Source organism: Dromaius novaehollandiae, chromosome 1, assembly GCF_036370855.1.
Source record: "Dromaius novaehollandiae isolate bDroNov1 chromosome 1, bDroNov1.hap1, whole genome shotgun sequence".
Lineage (NCBI taxonomy): Eukaryota > Metazoa > Chordata > Aves > Casuariiformes > Dromaiidae > Dromaius > Dromaius novaehollandiae.
In genome coordinates, this window is record NC_088098.1 from 89,444,845 (window position 1) to 89,464,054 (window position 19,210).

Genomic DNA, 19,210 nt, shown 5'->3' on the forward strand with positions numbered 1-19,210 from the left:
TAAAATTCCAGGGAACCTCTTAAATCTGACTCCTTTCTATTTTATAGTAGTTTTAGTCATGCGATACCATGGGTTATTTTTCTTCAGATTGTCTATCTCATTTTTTTTTAAGGAAAACCAGTACTTGCAGATAAAGGCGTAAGCGAGCAAAAGTTGTGTGCATCTTTGCATGTCCCAGGTGAATCAAGGCCCAGCATCTGAACACATCACTTAATTCTGTGGAATCAGTTGCAAATATTGGTTTCAAGAAAGGTACTTACCTGCCAATTTTAATGATGCTTAAAATTTCTGGATATAAAGGGCACTGCTAATCTTCAGAATTTGTCACCAGTCACTGTGTATACATGTCATGAGATAAGAATATTCTTAGTTTTAGAGTTGACTGTTGTTAAAAGGTTTACTCATTTATTTTTTTTATCAATAGATTATTACTCTGGCCAAAGCTATCTTTAATAGTAGCTAACCAAAACTACAAGCATGATTGAAATCATTAGAACGCCAACAATTATTGCCAGCTTCACACTGTCCTCAGTGACATTGATACCACAATGACATTGATAACGATTACATTGCTAGCATTGATTGATGAAGTGTGAATCAATCACTTCCCTCCACTATATGCCAAGTAGCAAGATGTTCTCTAAATTCATCAAGAAACTACTTTGAATTCGTATTTGTTCATACCAAAGAAATGGCATATCTCATTATAGACAACCCATCTGTGGCTGAGATTGTTTCGTTGTTGCAGAAGTTTGTTTTGCAGGCTTGTATTTAGAACATGCGATACTCGTTTTAGTCATATTTTTGAAGGCTTTCTTCAAAATCCATGAAAGCTATGAAATTTATTGTTTTTGAATTAATATTGAGAGTACAGGGAACACAATTAGTATCCTAAAAAATATACAGCGCATTGTCACTGAGTCGCAATCTTCTTGCATTCATAAATTCCGCTTTCGGTGGTTATGTTCTGTGTAATGGGGAGCCTCCCTGATACATGCGGCCGGCCAATACATGGTAGAGGGTATGTCACGCTGCTAACATAAAACACTCCAGAGTTTGCCAGTGAGTATTTCTCACGGTCCATAATGTACAGACCTGACCGGATTTTCCCGTGCCTGGCCGAGGACCGTCTCTGGGACTGTTCGCCATTCAAATGTCCGAGTCCGGCTGCGCAACAACTGCGAAGGCGCCTTTCCCCCCAGGGAAACGCTAAGTAATCCCAACATGTGGCTACGCCTGCCCTCTCGTGCAAAATGAAGTGCAAATAGTGCAAAGAGCACCTCCTCCCGGCGCGACCCATAGCACGCACAAGGGTGCCGGGGCCGCGGAGCCAGCCCTTTCGGAGCTGGTCACCCCTGAAACGGCTCCTCGAGCGGAGCCCTGCGCGGCTCCGCGGCGGGGGCGGGCCGGGACCCCCGGGGCAGCGGCGAGGCCGGGGAGGGGGAGGGCTCCGGCCTGTCCGTGCGGAGCGGGCAGGGGGTCGGGGCCGGGCGGAGGCGGCGCGGCGGACGGGGGCAGGGAGCGGCACGGAGCCGCCTCCCTCCCTGCTCTCACCGCCCTCTCCTGCCGCAGAGAGCAGCGAGGCGGCAGGAAGTTGGAGACGGGGTAGTTTCGCTCCGCGCTGCTCCGGCCGCGGCTGGGCTGGGCGGCTTTTCTGCACCCGCGGAGCCTGCCATGGGGACGTAGCGGGCTGCGGAGCCATGCCCGGCCCGGCGCTGCCCCGTGGCTCGCTGGGGACGGTAAGCGGCGGCGGGACCCCTGCCCTGCCGCCCCCGCTGAGGACGGGACGGGACCGGGCTGCGTCCCCTACCGCCGCGGAGGGAGGCGGCGGCGGGGTGGGGCGCTTTTGGAGACGGGGACAGGGCCTGGGGCAGCTCGCCGCCGGCCGCTGTGGCTTCTCCGCTGCCCCCGCGGGCAGGGGCGCAGTTGCTGGCCCGGTGTCCTGGCCGGTTGCGGGGCTGCGGGGCGGCCTGCCCCGCTCGGTGCTCGCCGCCTTTTCCTGTCGGGGATGGGGGGGGGGGGCTTGCAGGGCAGCTCTCCCTTCACTCCTCCTTTCCGTAGCAGGGCTCTCCACCGTTTCGACTCTGCTGACAGCCTGGCTCTTTCTTTCGTTTTCTGCCCCTGCTCTCCACGGAGTCTATTTCCCCTGGCGGCAGCCCCATCGCGGCCGCCCTCGTTGCGGGGCGGGGGGGGCGCAGCCATTTTTTGCTGCGTAGCGGGAGCCCCGGGGGGCGGAGGGGGGTGCGCGGTCATGGCGGGGGCCGCTGTAACGGCCGGAGAGGCGGCAGCCTGCCCGCGGGCGCAGGAGCAGTTAGCCAGGCGGCACCAGCCTTGGCTCCGGTCACCTGTCCGTTACGGAGTGACTAAGAGATTAATAAGGTGGCCCCGGAGAGGGGTGCGTGTGTGTGGTTCGTGCCGTCCCGGCGAGGTTTCCTGCCGCGGCGCTGGGGGTGCTCCCCCGCCTGCCGGCGCCTGGGTGTTTGCCTCGGCGGGCTGTTTCCGGGACTTGCTCCTGAGTCAGTGAAAACGCAGTTGGATTTACAGGAATGGGGATTGCTTCCTGGAGTTAGCAGGGCAGCTTTTAACTCCTTAGCCGCGAGGATGCCTTGGCGCCGAGGGCTGCCCCGTTCCCGCTGCGTGCCGAGGCGGTCTCGCCGGCAAAGGCTGGCGGGCAGACGGAGGCTTAAATTTCGTTGCTGTCTCAGGTTCCTGTTCGCGGGGATCGGGGATGAGCTCGGGGCAGAGCGGTGCCTCCCCTGATGATGCCCGTCGCGCTGTGCCGTGCGGTTAGCGAGACACGGGGCTCTGCCTCTGTGCTGCGGGGAATGGGGTGGATGTGGCGGTGTCACTAAAGCAGTACAAGCTTTATTGCCGCTCTGCAGGCTTTTAAAAGGTTAGGGATTGTTGTCCCTACGCCCCAAACCATGCGATCTTTAAAATCAAGTTTTCCTTAGATGTGCTTTTAAATTTTCTGTAGCCTTCCTGGGTGTCCTAGGTCAAGACTTCTAAGCTATTCTTTATAATTGTGAGGATGAATTTTTTTTTAAAAGATTTGAAAGTCTTGTGTATTGTCTGACTGTTAGAGGTGAAAGGCCACCCAGGGCCAAGAGATGGGTGATAAAACTGTGAAGAGCAGGGGTGGCATCAGTTTGTGCTACATACCATGATGGTGCAGATCTGGCTCTACACATCGGTTCTGTTGCTCTCTTTCCAGAAGCCCCCAATACAGCTTGCGAAAGGTGTTCCATTTGTTAAGCTGAGAGTTTGTCTATTCTTTGTTTTTTGGAATTTTTTTTAAACATTACTTAGCACTATGATATAAATTCTAGTGTAGAATTTACAAGGTCATGTTTTTTGTCCCTGAATCCCTGAGTATTGCAGTAACAAACATTTGCACTGCACGAGAATTGTAATGTTGGTAAGCTGTTAATTTGCTGACAAAAAGTTTTGACTACTCAAAAGTTACTTTCTTCCAGAGTTTTTTTTTTTTTTTTTCCCCCACTCTGAAGCTTTTGGAAACCAGCTAATAAAGTTAAGGTGTAGAGCACTCCTATTTTATAGTTTGAATCCTGCTGTTTTGCCAGTGCGAGATGCAGCTCTTAACTGTGGTTCAGTTACCCATCTCGGGACCTAGATAAGATACATGTCAGCCACAAAATGTGCAAAAACCATTGGGTTCTCCAAACCTGTTGTCTTCAGATAAGTGATATCCTGCAGCAAGGGTGTCCTTTAGCATGATTTCTTTTTCTTTTAGGGGACTTTTGCACACTTGAATATGGTCATTCCAAGTTCTCAATTACACCACACACACTACAGATTATCTGTATATTTTTCATAAAATCATATTATTTTCTTCAGCTTTACAATTCGCACTCTGTTGCGTGCCCTTTTGTCTTCCGTTTACTTTCCATATCCTTCTACATTAGCCCTCTGGGCCTTTTTTACTTCCTTGATGGCCCCCTTCTAGTCTTCTGATTCTCGTATGTTTCCTCTGATTCTTAAGAATTTCCTGTAATTCCTTTCCACAAATTTTCTCTCTTTGCATGCCCTTAACCTCATTTCCTGGTCCTGTCTGTTCTCCTATGTGCTTTGCAACTTTCACAGGGGGGGAAGACTACTGTTGTCCCTGAAGTCAGTGTGTTTTCTGTGTCATTCAGACAATTTATAATAGCAGTCTCATTTATTGAAGGTAGTAGTTCACTCTTATGAGGAAAAAGGGTAAAATAGCGGTAAGGGTACTTCTGGCTTGGTTTGGTTTGAAGGTAAAGGGAGGAATTGCAATTTTAAAGTTAGGAGCCATGTTATATAAAAATTGAAAACCGAACTGCTAAGTTCATCATAAGAACTGTTTGGCCTAGTATCCTCTTTCCAACAGTGGCCAACAGCAGATGTCTGCCAAGGTTTTTAGAATCGGGCAAGCACGCAGTAATGAAAAATGAAAATACTTTCCCAGCTTCCAGTAATCTGTGACTGTAGGAATTCCTGAGTCAAAATGATGCCTTCGTATTTAGGATCCCCAGGTGTGTTTTTCTGACATCGATGGATGTGATCACTTTTGGAAACGAGGCATGCTGCCAGCAGCCCCAACGCTCCTTAGCAAGGAGTCCTACACCTCAACTGAGTGCTGGCTGAAACAGTACCTCACAGTATTTGTTTTGAACCTGCCGCCTGCTTGTTTTGTGTGCTTCGTTTTGGAAGCGACAGAGAACAACCATCCTAGTTCATCTTCTTCATGGCATTCGTGACATTTGGGCCCACTGTAGTATCCTCTGCTTGGTTCTCTCATTTACAGACCAGTGTTTTTAATCATTCCTCTTCTGGCAGCCATTCCATACCACTGGTCATTCTTGCTGCCTTTCTCGATATCTTTTCTGGGCTAACCGTGTCCTTTATAGGATTGGGGGTCCAGAACTGTGCTCAATATTCAATGCATGTGTTCATTTTGAATTTATACATTGGCATAACAATATTCTCTGTTTCGTTCTCATATCCTTTCCTAACAACTCCTAGCATTTGAGTGCATTTCTGATTGCCTTGTCCAACCAGGTTACCTCCATTTTTTTCTGCTTATTAATCTAATTCTATACTTTTGATGACTGTCTACTTCTGGCCAAGTGGGACACATTCATATCTGGACCTATGACAATTTCAAATACTTTATAATTAAGTTCTGACAGGTACTCATTCTCATCTGTATGCCTTGCCTTGCCTTTTTAAGTAATTCTTGTATTGCATTAGCATTATTATTTGGAATAGAGAACTTCGTCATCTAACTACTTGGGATAGATGCCTGGTATCCTGTTCCAGATTCGTAGCCTTGTCCCTTGGATAACTGAGTATGTCCTTCCAGTCCTTAGTAACACAGGCCTTTCTACTGCAGTCTTCAGAGCCTTATGATAGAGTATCTCAAAACAATGTTGCTGCATCTTTCTATTAAAACTAGCAGAAATCTGTCAGTTCTGAGGAATCGAGTTCATGGGACAATTGTCTGAATCCTGAAAAAAAAAAATCACCTAGTGTGGCAGGGAGCAGCCAAAGTGGGCTGCTAGAGGCAGTGGCCTCACCGGCCGGGATCAAGCACTAGCGCCCAGCTTAACAGCAGCTCCCAAAAGAAGGGTGGAGGCCCTGGCCCAGGCTTTGGTAGCTCTTGCTCCTGCTGCTCTCCCCTTCACGGCTGTGCAGCTGCACTGCCTGAGCCCCGGCTGCCAGCCCCCGAGGGTGTGTACATGGGTGTGCGCACACGCTTGGGGCCCTGACGCAGTGTTCACTACTTCGTCCTTCAATGAAAAAGTAGAAAGTTAATTTCTTGTAGTTGCAATCGCTTCATGATTGCTTCCTGACTTTTTTCTTTTTTTACTCTTTTCCTCATCTATATTAATACGAAATAAGCACTTTTATTTTATGCATGTGCACACACATATGCATTTTATAATGTGAAGTTTATGATCTTTTTAGATAAATCAGTTTTTTTTTAATAAGCTTTTATAAGGTCCTTCCATCACGTGAAAGCTATTGTCTATCTCCTGGTTTTAAGCAAGGGCTAAAATAAAGTACTTCAGGCTCTACTGTTCATAAAATGGAGGATTATTTATGATGATAGCTCTTGTATCCTTCCTTTGACCTTTCCAGGTTTTAGTGAGCAGTGAGAAAAGCTTCCTGTAAATGTTGCTTTAATATACATTTCTCAATGTTTAAAGCAGAAGTTCTGGTTTCCCGTGCGTCTCTCTATATTGCACTAAAAAATGCAAGCCTTGAGGAGCTTGTGATAATGGCTGAAGCAATCAAAGAACCTAAGGGAACCTTGCATCCTGATTTCTTTGGTGGCTCATTAGTCTGAGTGGGATCTCTGCTTTCTTCCAAACTCTCTAGTTTTAATGACTTATCAAAAAATAACAGATCATAGATATGTAGATTACTTGTGCATTGGTGTATACCATGTCAAACTCTTAAGCAAAGGACAGTTTCATACCTTCTTAAGAAAAATTTGAGAAATTCTAGTGACTTGTAATGCCTTTTATTTGCTGGTATGTAATTAGTTTACGAATTGAATTTGCAAACAAAATGGAAGCTTATCTTCTTGAGAGAGAAGCAATTGCATAAATTGTTGGGGTGGGAAATACTTTATTACGTGAAGAACATGTTAGATACGTACAAAAAAGGAGTAAGCCTCCTAATCACAGCTGTGTGCAGGGAGGGGAATGGAAACAGGCCTGGGAGGGCCAGGCAGTGCAGGGCTGAGTTGAACAGGGCAGTTTGTACAGGCTTGCGGCATTTGGTATTACCTAGCCTTGCGGACATTGGCAGGTTATTAAAAAGTGGTGCTGATAACATTGCCTTTCGTTGTGCTCTGTTTTGATTGCAGTACTTTCTTTCTCCCTGGACTTAAAATAGTGCTCTCAAATGTCTCTTCTTATTTCCCACCCATTTTTGTCTGTCTTGCCTCTTGTTGCTTTCTTCACTTGCTGAGTGCATCTTCCCTTGACTTACTCTGCCTAGGAGTCACCCTGCCTGCAGTTCTTTGTGCATGGTCTGGTGAGACGGGAGTAGCAGCAGGGATGTGAATCGTAGTGGTGGCAGCACCTCAAGCATATCCAAGGCTGAAGATGGTGCAGGGGCTCGTAACTTCTGCCTCTGCTGCCAAAATTTTGCACAGAAAGGCTTGGGGGCTTGTGTGGCGTTTTTTGCCGTAGCTGTCAGCCGGGAGGTGCTTTGGGGATGTGAAAAGGAGCTGGAGTTGCTTCACACTAATGACAGCAATTTTCAGGGTACCTAGCTGTCACCCCAACGAGTGGAATAATTTAAGGAGACGGCATTCTTGTCTTCATCTTCAACATTTTGTTTATTTCTGCAGCAGTTTCAGAAGTGAAGCCTAGAGTTTCTGCTGACTCTTTTTTCCTGGGCAGTCCCCGCTAAAAAATGTGAATCACCGGTGTGCATGATGTGGTTTGGTGGTTTGAACTATCATTTGTCGTGGTAAATACTTGCTGTCCGCTGTTCTAAACAGCATGGATTAGCGGGTACTTGCTCCTTCTCCTGAGTGTAATCCAAATGTCGCGTTGCGAATCTGACAGTGGGAATTCACTTTATTCGCTAAACTTTGCCTTGGTGAGCTGTTATTTATGATGAAGGGCTTCAGTGCTTGATACTTTACAGAATTCAGGAAATACAGAAAAGTTTGTCATGGGTATAAAGTAGCATAACTGCTCAATGGTTTGGGGAGCTAAGATGGTGGTTTTTTTCCTGTGTGAGTGATTTTTCTGGAAGGCCAAGTCACTGGTTGTCAGTCACTTGTGGTCTGTGACTCTTTGTTGTTCCTCAGATCTTGATCAGTAATAATGAATGTGTTAATTCTGGCATGATTACACTTAAAGCCCTGCTTTCACTTACTCTGAATCACTGAAAACACCTCTCCTGTTTTCTTTTGTGCTTGGAGACCTATCTGAACCATCTCATGCTTCTGGCTTGAGATCTTCCACGCTTTCCTCTGTTTATATTACTGACTTGGTTGACTTCTGGGCCAGCTGAATATATTCCCATGTTGGAGGATTAATCATTGGCTGCAGCATCATTTTTTTTGCTTTTGTTTTTATTTGTTACTGTCAGAACATCTGTGTGAGTGATCTTTCACCCATTTTCCTGCAAAGCAAAGCAATCTTGCAAGACTGTCAGCTGCTGAAGTGAGTTTTCTTTCTTACCAACTTATTGTTGGAGCGTTTACCCTGTGGTCAGTGAATTAAGTCCTCAAGTGATAGTTACTTAAATACCTGATCTTTTTTCCCTGTTCACAGTTTTAGCAACTGGTGTATTAAATATGTCCTCTGTATGTTGTAGCTCTCTGAAATTTTTGAAAAATGGCTTTCTTGCTTTGTCAGAGTTGGAAACTCCTGCCCTTTCTGAGGTTTTTAGTAGCTTGTGTGCGTATAACTTTTCCCCCAAACCTTTAATTTTGAGAGAGAAACTGGACAGCACAGAGCTGTTGTAGCCACCTCATTTGGCATATCCTTTCTTACACTTGAAACCACAGAATTGGTATCAGCATTGTGGTTTACCCTTATTGGTTTACTTTTCTTTTGTTATAGCTCTCCTAGCTGAAAAAGCAAAAAGGAAACAAACTCCTGAAACTATGTCTGTACAGCTAGGCCTTACAGCTTTCAAAAAAGAAAGCTAGGAAAACACTGTAGTGCAGCATAACAAAACTCAGTGTGAGATCTCATGGAAGGGAGAGGTGGTATTTATTTTCAGAAAACATGAGTTGATTTTTATGCATTTACATTATCTGATGCATAGATTTCATTTGCTTACATACTCAGCAGCACACTCGGAGGCACCAAGATGCGTATATCCTGGTGGTGTGGCCAGGATCACTTGTGTGCAACACAGATGGCAAGGGATGCCAGCTGTCAAGTCCTTGTCACCTCTCTGGGGTTCTTCTTGATTGCCAATGGCAAATTAGTTTTTCGACAACTCTTTTATACCCTTCAGGGCCACCAGCTGGTAGGGGCTGTGCTGCTGCCTTAGAGTCTTGCTGACTTCAGGCTCTGTAAAACTTAGGCCAGGTTGTTGCATTCCCCCCCCCCCCCCCCAAATGTTTGAAATACATGCCTATGGTTCTGTTTTACTGCTGGGCCAACAGGGAAAGGAATCGGGGAAAGAAATCATTTATGTGGTATGCTGCAATGTTGTTGCCATCCTGCTGGTGTCAGGATGCAGGGTCTTCTGCTGATGAGTCATCTGTGCTGCAGTCCTACCAGTGTGTGGGCCTTGACATGAACAGTGCATTTCTCAATATCGCTGCTGGGAATGGTGTCCTGAGAACAGTGTCCAGGGAATGGTATCCTTCATGATCAGTACAGGCCATTCTTTTAACCACTTGCCTGCTGTTCCTTCTGGTACATGCACATGCATTTACATATGTATGTAGTTGCACCAATCTTAATATTTCTGTTAAAATTCTCTACAACAGCCATCTCCAAAATTAAAAATAACAAAGCTTAAAGGAAAAAAAAAAGAAATAGAATGTACTTTTTTTTTAAGCAGGCTGTTCAGACTGAAAGTTAATGGCTTCAGTTAAAAAGGAAAAATGTATGGTTCAAAGGGGAGAAGTTGAAAATCTAGCTTTCCCACTTTTCCTCTAGGGCTGGCTTCCTTGGGAAAAGTTTTGGAAGCTTTGCTTTGCATACAAAGAGATCCTCCTCTGTTTTTTTTTATTCCAAACTTCTCCTCTGGTTTATTTATTCATTAGAAATGTAAGCATCGGATGCATTCTTCTCTCTGGAAATGCTTCTAGATTGAGAGTCTTCCTGTGTTCCTTAATAAAAGAATTCCTTTGCTCTTGAGTAACTTCCCTGCAAGCTGTGGCATTTTCAAGGCATTTCATCTATAAATGATACATCATGAAAAGCATTTGCTTTATATGCAGTCAGCTTGTCATAGAGACTATCGTGTGGCATATTTATAACACAGATGACAGATGTGGCTTTTAAATTTCTTTTTTAAATAATGTCCCCCCACACTTTTGTCAGTTGATGGTCCTGTTATCAGAATTGGTCAAGGCAAATGAACTCGCTGTAATGATAGGATTGAATTGTCAGTGCTGAAGTCAGCTGTGCAGTCTGCCAAGGAATGTGAGTTTTTCTCAACTTGTTCCTCTTTCTCTTTCTTTCTGTCTGTGTTTACAGGTGATCCTAACATTTGTTTGTGTGTTGACTGAGGAATCTCTAGAAATTGCTCCAGTGCCATATACACTGCAAGCCCATCAGGTAGCTTTGGATGGAAGAGACCCCTTTAACCCCTTGAGGAGAGAAAAGAGGCAGGTGCAGTGTCCACTAGGACAATATTTACATCCCAAAGAGACCCACTGCTGCATGAGGTGCCATGCAGGTATGTTAGATTAAAATAATTAGAGCAATAGTAACCTTTGCCTGAGAGGTGTTCACCTGTCCTGCACTCTCAAGCTAACTGTCTCGGTCCTACTCAGTGCTGCTTTTCTTTGGTAGTAGTTGCTACCCAGAGAAATTCTTATTTCATATCTCCTTCCCTTGGTGTCCTTCACACTGGTGACATGAAGTATATCCTGTCCTTTTGCCATCAACTCTAAGGTTTCTCTGGGGAATCGGTGACTCCTGTTGACCCTAAGACAGAAGCGTTTGTCTTCCTGTTAGATCACTTTTAGGTGGTTCTTTTGCAGGTACCTACAAGTCAAAAGACTGTGAACGGCCTGACCAGGCACCTGTTTGTCTTCCGTGTGCTAATGGCACCTTCACAGCAGTGGATAACACCATGTCTAAATGTTTCCAGTGTACGCAGTGCCGTTCAGGTGAATCATCTATGGGACCTGAGGAAAATTGGTGGAGGTGGAGGGAGAGGGGCTGGAGAAGGTGACAAGCTGAGCGAGGAAGAAACTTGGAGAAAGTAAGCAACTGAGTGGGCACAAGAACAATGTAGAGGAGGGGATCGGAGACAGCAGGAATGAGGGTTAGAAAGTTAGTAAACTCCAATTGGAGGTACAATTTGCAGGCCTTTTTGGTCTTTCCCCTGGGAAGATTAGGGAATAACAATACTGTGTGTCTGAGCTGAAAGTGAGGGAAGAACGTGATCATTTTTCCTTTCTTTTTTCAGATTTCCAGCAGATAGTAGAGACACCATGCACCCCAAAGCAAGATACTGTATGTGGCTGTCGGAAGAATCAGTATCAGACTGGTCTGCCTGATCTCTTCCTGTGTAGGAACTGCAGCACGTGTGTCAATGGGATTATTGCCAACTGTAAGTATGGCACAGATATGGCTCCAATATAGACATAAGTACAAACAGCTGCTGCTGGGGATAGACATTAGCAGCCCTCTCTTCACTCATCAGCAGCCCCTTGCCCTGAAGTGATGTTAGTTTTGGAACAATTTTTACTCCTTTTTATCTGTCATCTTTCTCCGGAAGGATTTTGCCATTTTTTGCCTGCCTTGGCATCAATCCCTATTTTCTATCACAGGTTTTACCTTCTTTCTGTCCTTGAATGTTTTCTTTTCTTGGCTGTTGTGAGGAAAGTTTTTACTTAATACCTCTGCTTGCCTTGCACGTACTGAAGCAAGGTCTTGTGTTCGAGACCAGATTTCCCACTTGCCTTCCTTTTTTGTCTTTGTGTGGATATTTTTCCCAATGCTCTGAAGGAATTTCACTGCATATCCCTCACCAACTATTGGAAGGACCTTAAGAATGTAAGCACACACTTCTTTCACATAATCACTGAAAGTTTTAGGTTGGTAGAGACCTCTGGAGGACACCTAGTCCAGTTTCCTGGCTTCAAAGCTAGACAGGTTGCTCAGTGCCTTGTTGAGTTGAGTTTTGAACATCCCCAAAGAAGGTGATTCCCCATTCTCCCTGAGCATCTGTTCCAGTGCTGAACCATCTCAGGAAAAAAAAAATCACTATGTCCAAATGAAATTTCCTTTGTTGCAACTTGTGGCCATTCCCTCTTGTCCTTCGTCTGTGCCACCCTAGGAAGGGGCTGGCTTAATTTTCTTTGCAAATCCCTTTCTCTCCACTCCTTATGTACAAGAAGACTGCTGCTATTGTTTTTGTTATTATAGGAAGACTGCGTTTTTTATGCCCTAGTTTGATGCCTTTCCCTCCTGCCTTATGCCACTCTTCTCTTTTCCCCAGACCTGGAGCCATGTTAATTCTTCTGATTATTTCTGTGACAACCCCCCTCCCTCCTCCACTTCCCCACTCATGCTGTAGAGATACATGTTGTGTGGAAATGTAGAGCTCTGATTCACTGTTTCTAATGGCCGAAAGTGCCACTGGTCCCAGTGTCCAGGTGAACTGCTTGTCAGTCAGCAGCTGAATCACAACAGTGTGCAGTACAGTGCTTTAAAGTAAAAAGCCACCTGGGTAAGCCACGTGGGTAATGCTGGAGTGTACCCAGTGGCATTTCTTCATCACCACTGTGATCCGGGGTGGTGTAGATGTCTGTGAGAAGTACCCATGTTAGCTGTCCCAAACTGCATTATCTCTGATCAGGAATCAGAGATCTGAGCCTCGTACTACCTTCCACCTTTCTCTGTAGTGTATTTCTGTGCATGTCCCTTAAATGCCCCTCACCTTGATGTCTTAATGCTATTCTCCCTTTTCTGAAATTTCTGCTTCTCCTGTCTGCTTCCACTTCTCTTACCCTACCTAGTGTGACTTTTACTGTCTTATAGGTGAACGCCTTCCCTCTGGTGCTTAGTGATTTTTCTCTGTGACAATCTCAATGCTTACAACCATCCTTAAGGGTCATTGTCTTACTTTGTCCTTGAGCAATTTCCTTCCCTCTTATCTGGTGTAGAACTGTTTTAGTCCTGTCTCTCGCTTGCTGCACAATGCATCCTGCTTATTCTAGTGCCTTTTTATTACCCCTCTACTCTTGTGTGTTCCCTCCCACACCTGTTTTACTCAGTTTCCATCCTGTGACTTGCTTAGAAGCAATGCTCTGCCGTGAATGGAAGCGGAAAGAAACGGAGGAGCTATATCACAATAGTGGATATGTGTGTCCCATGTCTTGAAGTGATTTCTCGCTGCCCTGAACTGACTTCCTCACTAGTCTCAGCTGCTGAGGAACCACTTCTCCCTCATCTTTGCCTGACTAATGTGATTTCCCCTTCCTGTCACGCTTGAACTAGAGTGACTTTTCCCCCCATTTGCACTAGATCTACTTTTGTCCTTCAGCCCAATCTCAGCTGCACTGTAGTTTTTTCCCCTTTGTCAGACTCTACAAAGGTTCCTGACCTATCAGGACAGTGATACCCTCACCTTTATTTTGTTTTTTGCTCCCGCTGTCCCCAAACATAGACCAAGTCCTCTTTCTTCTCTCCAGTTGTAGTTCTCCAGTCTCAAAGTGAGATTATTTTCCACCCATCTTTGAGTGAATTTCCCCCCCTTTTTTTTCCTTCTCAGTCCCACCTACAGCAACATCTTCCTGTTTTCTCTACAGGTTCAAAAAACAAAGACACAATTTGCAGGTGTAAGCCTGGATTCTTCCTGACACTTAGTAACATTTGCAAGCCTTGCAACAGGTGAGTTTTTGTCTCTGTATGCCTCTCCATTGAGTAGGAGAGACAGCAGACACCAGCCCAACAGGTGTAGTGACTTGTGAGGAATGAATTTTCCTCAAAGCTCTGTCCATCTTGACATAACTTCCCAAAATCTGGGCCTTGTGGAGGAATGGGGTCCCCCCACACTGGCCTTCCCCATGCAGGCATCAAAACACTAAGAACCAAAAGGTCAGTAGGCACAGTGCATGGCTGTGCTTTGCAGGCTCAGGTTGACCTGCCTGTTACTTAGGATTGTTGCAAATGGCTTGTGTCTCGCTCCACACATGCTCAGATCTCTGATGTGCTCTTTCAGCTGCCTTGAAGAAGAATGCCTACAATGTCATAGCCCAGTGACTACCTCACCAACTCCATCTGGGCTGCGTGAGTACTGGGGAAACTGAGGGACAGTGGGATCTCTTCCATGTCTGCTTTTGTTTTGTCAGCCCCTTCTGTCGACCTATTACTGCTTTCTCTGCTATCTTAAGCCAGTATTCTTTCTTTTTCTCATTACCATCTGCATGGGTTCACTTCCTTTTCTTTTTCAGCATTTACATTTACTTCTTCCTTTCTCATTCACTCACTCATTTGCCTTCTTTGTTTTGTCCAGATGGCAGCCTCGTCCTTGGCATCATCGTTGCAATATTTGTAGTTATCTCTGTCCTCTACATTGTAAATAAAGTGGTGAAGCTGGTCCAGAAAAATGGGATAGTCTCTTCTTTCTACTCCTGTGGTGAGTATAGCAGACTATGCAGTGATACGATTTGGGATGGACATCACAGTGTGCATGAGGGAAATGGTGGGATCCCATTATTCTGATTTGGTGCAAAGCCAGAGGAACGTGAGTGCTCAACAGCTAAGCTTATTGGTGCAGCTTAATTCTCCCAATTCTGCATCCACACCCATGCCGTGCCTGGAAGTGCATGTGAGCTCAGTGCTGGGAGATGGGCATTTTGCTATGAAATCTTGTGAGGTCAGGATTGTGAATGGCTGCTTTTCTGTCTTCTCTGGGAAGAGAGGAAGTGAAAATAATTTCTGTCCTTTTTTCTTTAAAGTTTCTTTGCCACAGACGAGCAAGGAGCCTGCATCTGAGGTAAGACGGTGGGTACAAGAGCATCCCCTCTACTTTTAGATTTCAACCATGTGAACCTGGGATCCAGAGTAATGTTGTTCCTTCAGGGCTGTATTCAGGGCTTGTACTTTCAAATAAGCTAAGTAATAGGGCAGTTTAATGTGAAAGTCTTTCCTTCTAGAGGAGGGAGCCATTACGCTTTGCTTCTTCTCTATTAGTGGTTGCTTTTCAAATTCCTGGCTTTGTGCTCTTTTCCTTCTGAATGCATTTTTTTCAGACATCTGATCCTTAATCCTTTTTTCTCCCTACACATCTCAAGCTGAGAGGATTTAACTCATTGATTTTTCACTTTATTATCTTGGCCCCCACAAGCCTTCCAGTGCTGCTTCATGGTGTTTTCTCAGGTCTGCTATTGCTCTGTAGTTAAGAGGGCCCAGGCCATAGTCAAGGTGGTGTTCTCACAACCTTATGGAGAAGGACGATGGAAAGGCTGCACACAAAGCTTCTAGAATAGTGATGAATCAGGCTCCCAGCCTGATTCAGTTTTGCAAAGAAGCACTTCTTCCAGACCACCATTTTCTGATGCTAAAAGAGCTGAACTCCTCAGTTTGTGCTGGGAAGAAATGCTTGGTGCCTTGTGCTCACACAAGGCATATAGGAAGGATTAAAGTCTCAGCACTTGCTCCACAGCTATCTTTGCTACATTTGAGTATATAAAAGTAGTGGTTCCTTACAGGAGACAGGTGTATTGTGCTGCTGTGGAGTGATGCCGAAGTAAAAACAATGTCTTTTTCAGGTTGAGGTAAAAAGGAATGTGACTTCCATCCTTCTTCCTGAGTCCCAGAAGGAAACAGTTTTGTTAGTGAATGCAACACCACCATCAGCGCCAATGCCACAAAGTTCACACGAGCTGCCAGACTGTGTCAGACCTGCCAGGAAGACGCAGCTTCCAGACAGTGAGTGAAACTCCCCCATCCCTCCCCAGGCAAACCAGAGCTTGGCTGTGCAGATCTGGCTAGGATGTATGAGAGACTTTGCCAGGTGTACACGATGTGTGTATGCTTCATGCACAGCACAGTACAAAGGCAGAAGCAGGCCCAGAGCCTGTGAGCCTGTATATGCTAAACATCTGCAGGTGGCCTGCCTGCTGCTTTTTTACCTGCCAGCAAAATGGACTGTCATGTGTGCTGACATGCTGTCAGTCTAATGGCTCTGGAATGGTGGCCTGAACAACGTTTTTGCAGGAACGTGTGGCAGCAAGGGCCCCGCTGCATGCGTGCTTAACTCCGCTCATAACCTTGCACAAGAGCATATGGAAGTAACCCATTGCTGGTTAGTAAGAGTGAGTCTGGATGTCACGTGGGTCTGTGTGACTACTCTGTAGAAGACTGGAACAGAAGGGGGCAAGGCACCATCCAGCCGTGGATTGTTCACAACACTCTTCAGGCTGCAGAATTTTGGTTCTCACACTTTATTTCTTCTCTTCTCAGACCCAGCTATTCTCTACACTGTGGTGGATCACGTGCCACCATCTCGGTGGAAAGAGTTTGTGAGGCGTCTGGGGCTGAGTGACTGTGATCTAGAGCGAATTGAGATGGAGCATCGGCGTATACGGGATGCCCAGTATGAAATGCTTAGACTGTGGAAACTGCAGATGGGCCATGCTGCAACTGTGGAACGTATAAGCTGTGTCCTCAACCAGATGGAGCTGAGTGGTTGCAGTGAAGCTATTCAAGAGGCATTGCCAAACCAGAACTCTCTTCAACCTTGCAGCCTCTACAGCCATCCTTAATCTACTTCTGCTTTAGTTCCCCTTGCTATGACTGTTAAAAGAGGATCATAACTCCCTTCCTTTGATTTCTTCCTTTTCCCATACCTCCTTCTCTCTCTAAACCTTCTCAAATGGGTTTGTTGGAGGCAGCAACAGATAATGCTAGAGGAAGGTTGAGGTTTGCTTGTCAACCATCATGTTGTTCAACACCTTTAAAACAGAGACCTCTACAACAACTCCTTTTCCAAAAGGGGAAAGCACCTCGTAAAGGAAGTGGTGTGTGGACTCTGACCAAGGTGCAAAGGGGAACTCGGAGTGCTATGTGACTTCATAGCTCAGCTACTCTATGGACAAGTTGCTGCTGAAACAGGTGCCCCACCACCACCATGTGGCAGGTTAACAGTAACAGTAGGGTGACTTGGTTGAGCTGGCTTTTCAAATGATAAAGTATTCACTTTTTGCAGATCTATTTTTCTGCAAGATCTGATAATTGAACTGGCTCACATTGCAGCCCTTTGATTGCTAAATATGACTCAAGGGAAGTGGTGGGAGGACATGTCTATTTCTGGGAGCAGGAGACGGTTGCCCCCTTTTCGTATCAGCGAGTTACCAAATTGGCTTTGCTGCAGGTCAGCCTGCACCTTCAGCCCTCGCACCATGGCAGAAGAGTAATGGAGATTTGGAAGTGGTGCTCTGTGAGAAATAGGAAGATGTCCTTTCCACACTCCCCATTTCCCTCAGGTTCAAGAGGAACAAGAAGCCAGTGAGTCAGTTGGGAGGGTTGGTGCTTTTTCTCAAGTTCTTTTCTGCACCTAGAAACCATGTAAGATAGCATTAACAAAACACCTGCCTGTGTGTTTGTCCAAGTGCAGGAGTGGGAAAGAATGCATGTGTGTGTGTGAATGAGAAGGTACCTATGTACCTGGTAGCATGAGACATCTGGAAATCTGTGCTTGCACGCAAGTCAGTAGGCTTGTCCACCTGCTTATCTATTTCTGAGTAATGTGCTTAAACTGATCTAACTGCAAATGGGACTTTGTATATATAATTTTTTTTAGCAACTGTTGAATAACTTCACACTACTTCCCAGACTCCATCCTGCAAGTGCTACTTGGGTGTAAGAGACTTTATATACCATCTCTGGGCTCACACCATTGCTTTCTCACAGGTCTTACCCTGGATGAAGCAGAAGCAGCAAAAAGCAGTTAGCCTGGGTCAGGTGCAGGTCATCCACACACTTGTTAATATGGATTTTTTTAGTCTCTTGTCTCTAGACTGGAGAGAAATTTTCTGTTGTAAATACACTAAGTGCTCTGAAATAAAATACTTATTTTTAACTCTGTCTCCATTTTGGTTTTGTCCGTATCATCTCTTCTGTGATTGGGGATAGGAGCAGACTGTGGGGAAAGACTTCTGTGAGTGTTAAAAGTGGATTGCAACTGAGGTGGACTTCATACCACTGAAAAGAAGGCTCTGAACTTCTGTAGATAAAACTCAGCTGCCCTTAAGTCACAGGAACTGGCTGAGAGCAGAAAGTAGGACTGAAAATAGGCCCAGCTGCAGGTCTTTTCAGATACTTGAGAGTCAAAGGGGATGCCAGCATGTTTTAAATGAACTTTTTAAACAACACGCAGTGAGTCATTTCAATTAATATCTGGATTTTTAAAGAGAGTAAAATACCTTTAAGGAAACTAATAATAATAGATTATATTTTAATGTTACCTTATAAAGATATGTTTTTACTTGAGGAATCAAAACTCTGTATTAGGGCAGTAAGGACCATTCCTACTGCATACAAAAAAACCTTGAAACTTAGAAGTGAAATGTTTCCAAGTTCACAGAAATCAGTGACAAAGCCAGAAAGCAGTCAGTTTTAATTCCCAGTTCAATGCTTTGTTTGCTATGCTTCTTTATTACATTTTAATTAAGCTGTTTTGCACAGCACGATACTGAATTATACAGGGCAAGAGTCTGAGCTGATTGCATGGAGATTATCCACAGAAACATTATTCTCTTAGCAAATGTGGAATTACAACTCACCCTTAACCGCACTTAAGTGATTTCTGTGCCAAGGAAGAAATTAGTAGGGTCCCATTTCTAATGATTGCTCTAGAAATTAATGAAACCCAATAACAAAAGTAACTGAAATTTTTGTGCTCTATCCTGTATACCGCATATAATTATTTAAGGTTTAATGGTTTAATTTTAATAGTTTAAAAGCCAAAGCCACAGAAGAGTGAGAAGTCAGATTAAGACGTTCTGTGGTGTCCTTTTAAGAGATGACATCAGTGAACCTCTGCAAGGAAGCTGAGTGTTACTGCTGGTCAGAAATGGATGTTATCCTGTAAAAATAACTGTATAGAAAAGTGTTAGAAATTAAGCTTGAATTGTTTAATTTTTCTGAGTTTTATCTTCCCCCTTTATGAAAAGGTATGGAATATGAAAGATGGTGAAAAACATTTTCCTCCTGTTATCTAACTTGAAAAAAATTTAACTGTGTTGTTTCCTTTTTTCTTTCCAGTGGGAAAGTAGCACATGTAAAAATAAGATTTCTTTTTGTTCTCTGTGGTATACAGGTCTGCAGACAAGTACGCAGAATATAAGCTTTTATCAATACTAGCAGCATTTTCCCTCAAAGCCTTCAGACATTTGCTATGTGAAGCTCCTAAGTCAGATTTTCAAGAATGCCTGTGAAACTGTAATTTCTGTTGGTAGGGCGTTATAAAATCCAGCTCCATATATGTTGAATAATTTCTGAAAGGCATGATAAAGGCCAGGTTCCTAACAACCGAAACAAGCAGATGA

At 44.8% G+C, this 19,210-nt stretch overlaps 1 protein-coding gene across 1 annotated transcript; it reads left to right on the forward strand.

Annotated features, from left to right (window-relative positions):
- Positions 1 to 1,518: 1,518 nt before the first annotated feature.
- Positions 1,519 to 17,742, forward strand: TNFRSF1A (TNF receptor superfamily member 1A). Its single transcript, XM_026103467.2, has 10 exons — positions 1,519 to 1,739; positions 10,179 to 10,380; positions 10,688 to 10,816; positions 11,119 to 11,262; positions 13,466 to 13,547; positions 13,879 to 13,946; positions 14,173 to 14,295; positions 14,618 to 14,655; positions 15,431 to 15,590; positions 16,125 to 17,742. Exons 1-10 carry the CDS (start codon positions 1,701 to 1,703, stop codon positions 16,424 to 16,426), a joined length of 1,287 nt encoding a protein of 428 aa, XP_025959252.1. The 5' UTR covers positions 1,519 to 1,700; the 3' UTR covers positions 16,427 to 17,742.
- Positions 17,743 to 19,210: the final 1,468 nt, after the last annotated feature.

What these genes read in the sequence shown, in the direction of transcription:
- TNFRSF1A (XM_026103467.2), top strand. Translation starts at nt 1,701, where the DNA reads ATGCCCGGCCCGGCGCTGCCCCGTGGCTCGCTGGGGACG. An exon ending in CCCGTGGCTCGCTGGGGACG is followed by an intron (nt 1,740 to 10,178) that starts GTAAGCGGCGGC and finishes CTGTGTTTACAG; the next exon opens with GTGATCCTAACATTTGTTTG. An exon ending in GAAGACGCAGCTTCCAGACA is followed by an intron (nt 15,591 to 16,124) that starts GTGAGTGAAACT and finishes TTCTCTTCTCAG; the next exon opens with ACCCAGCTATTCTCTACACT.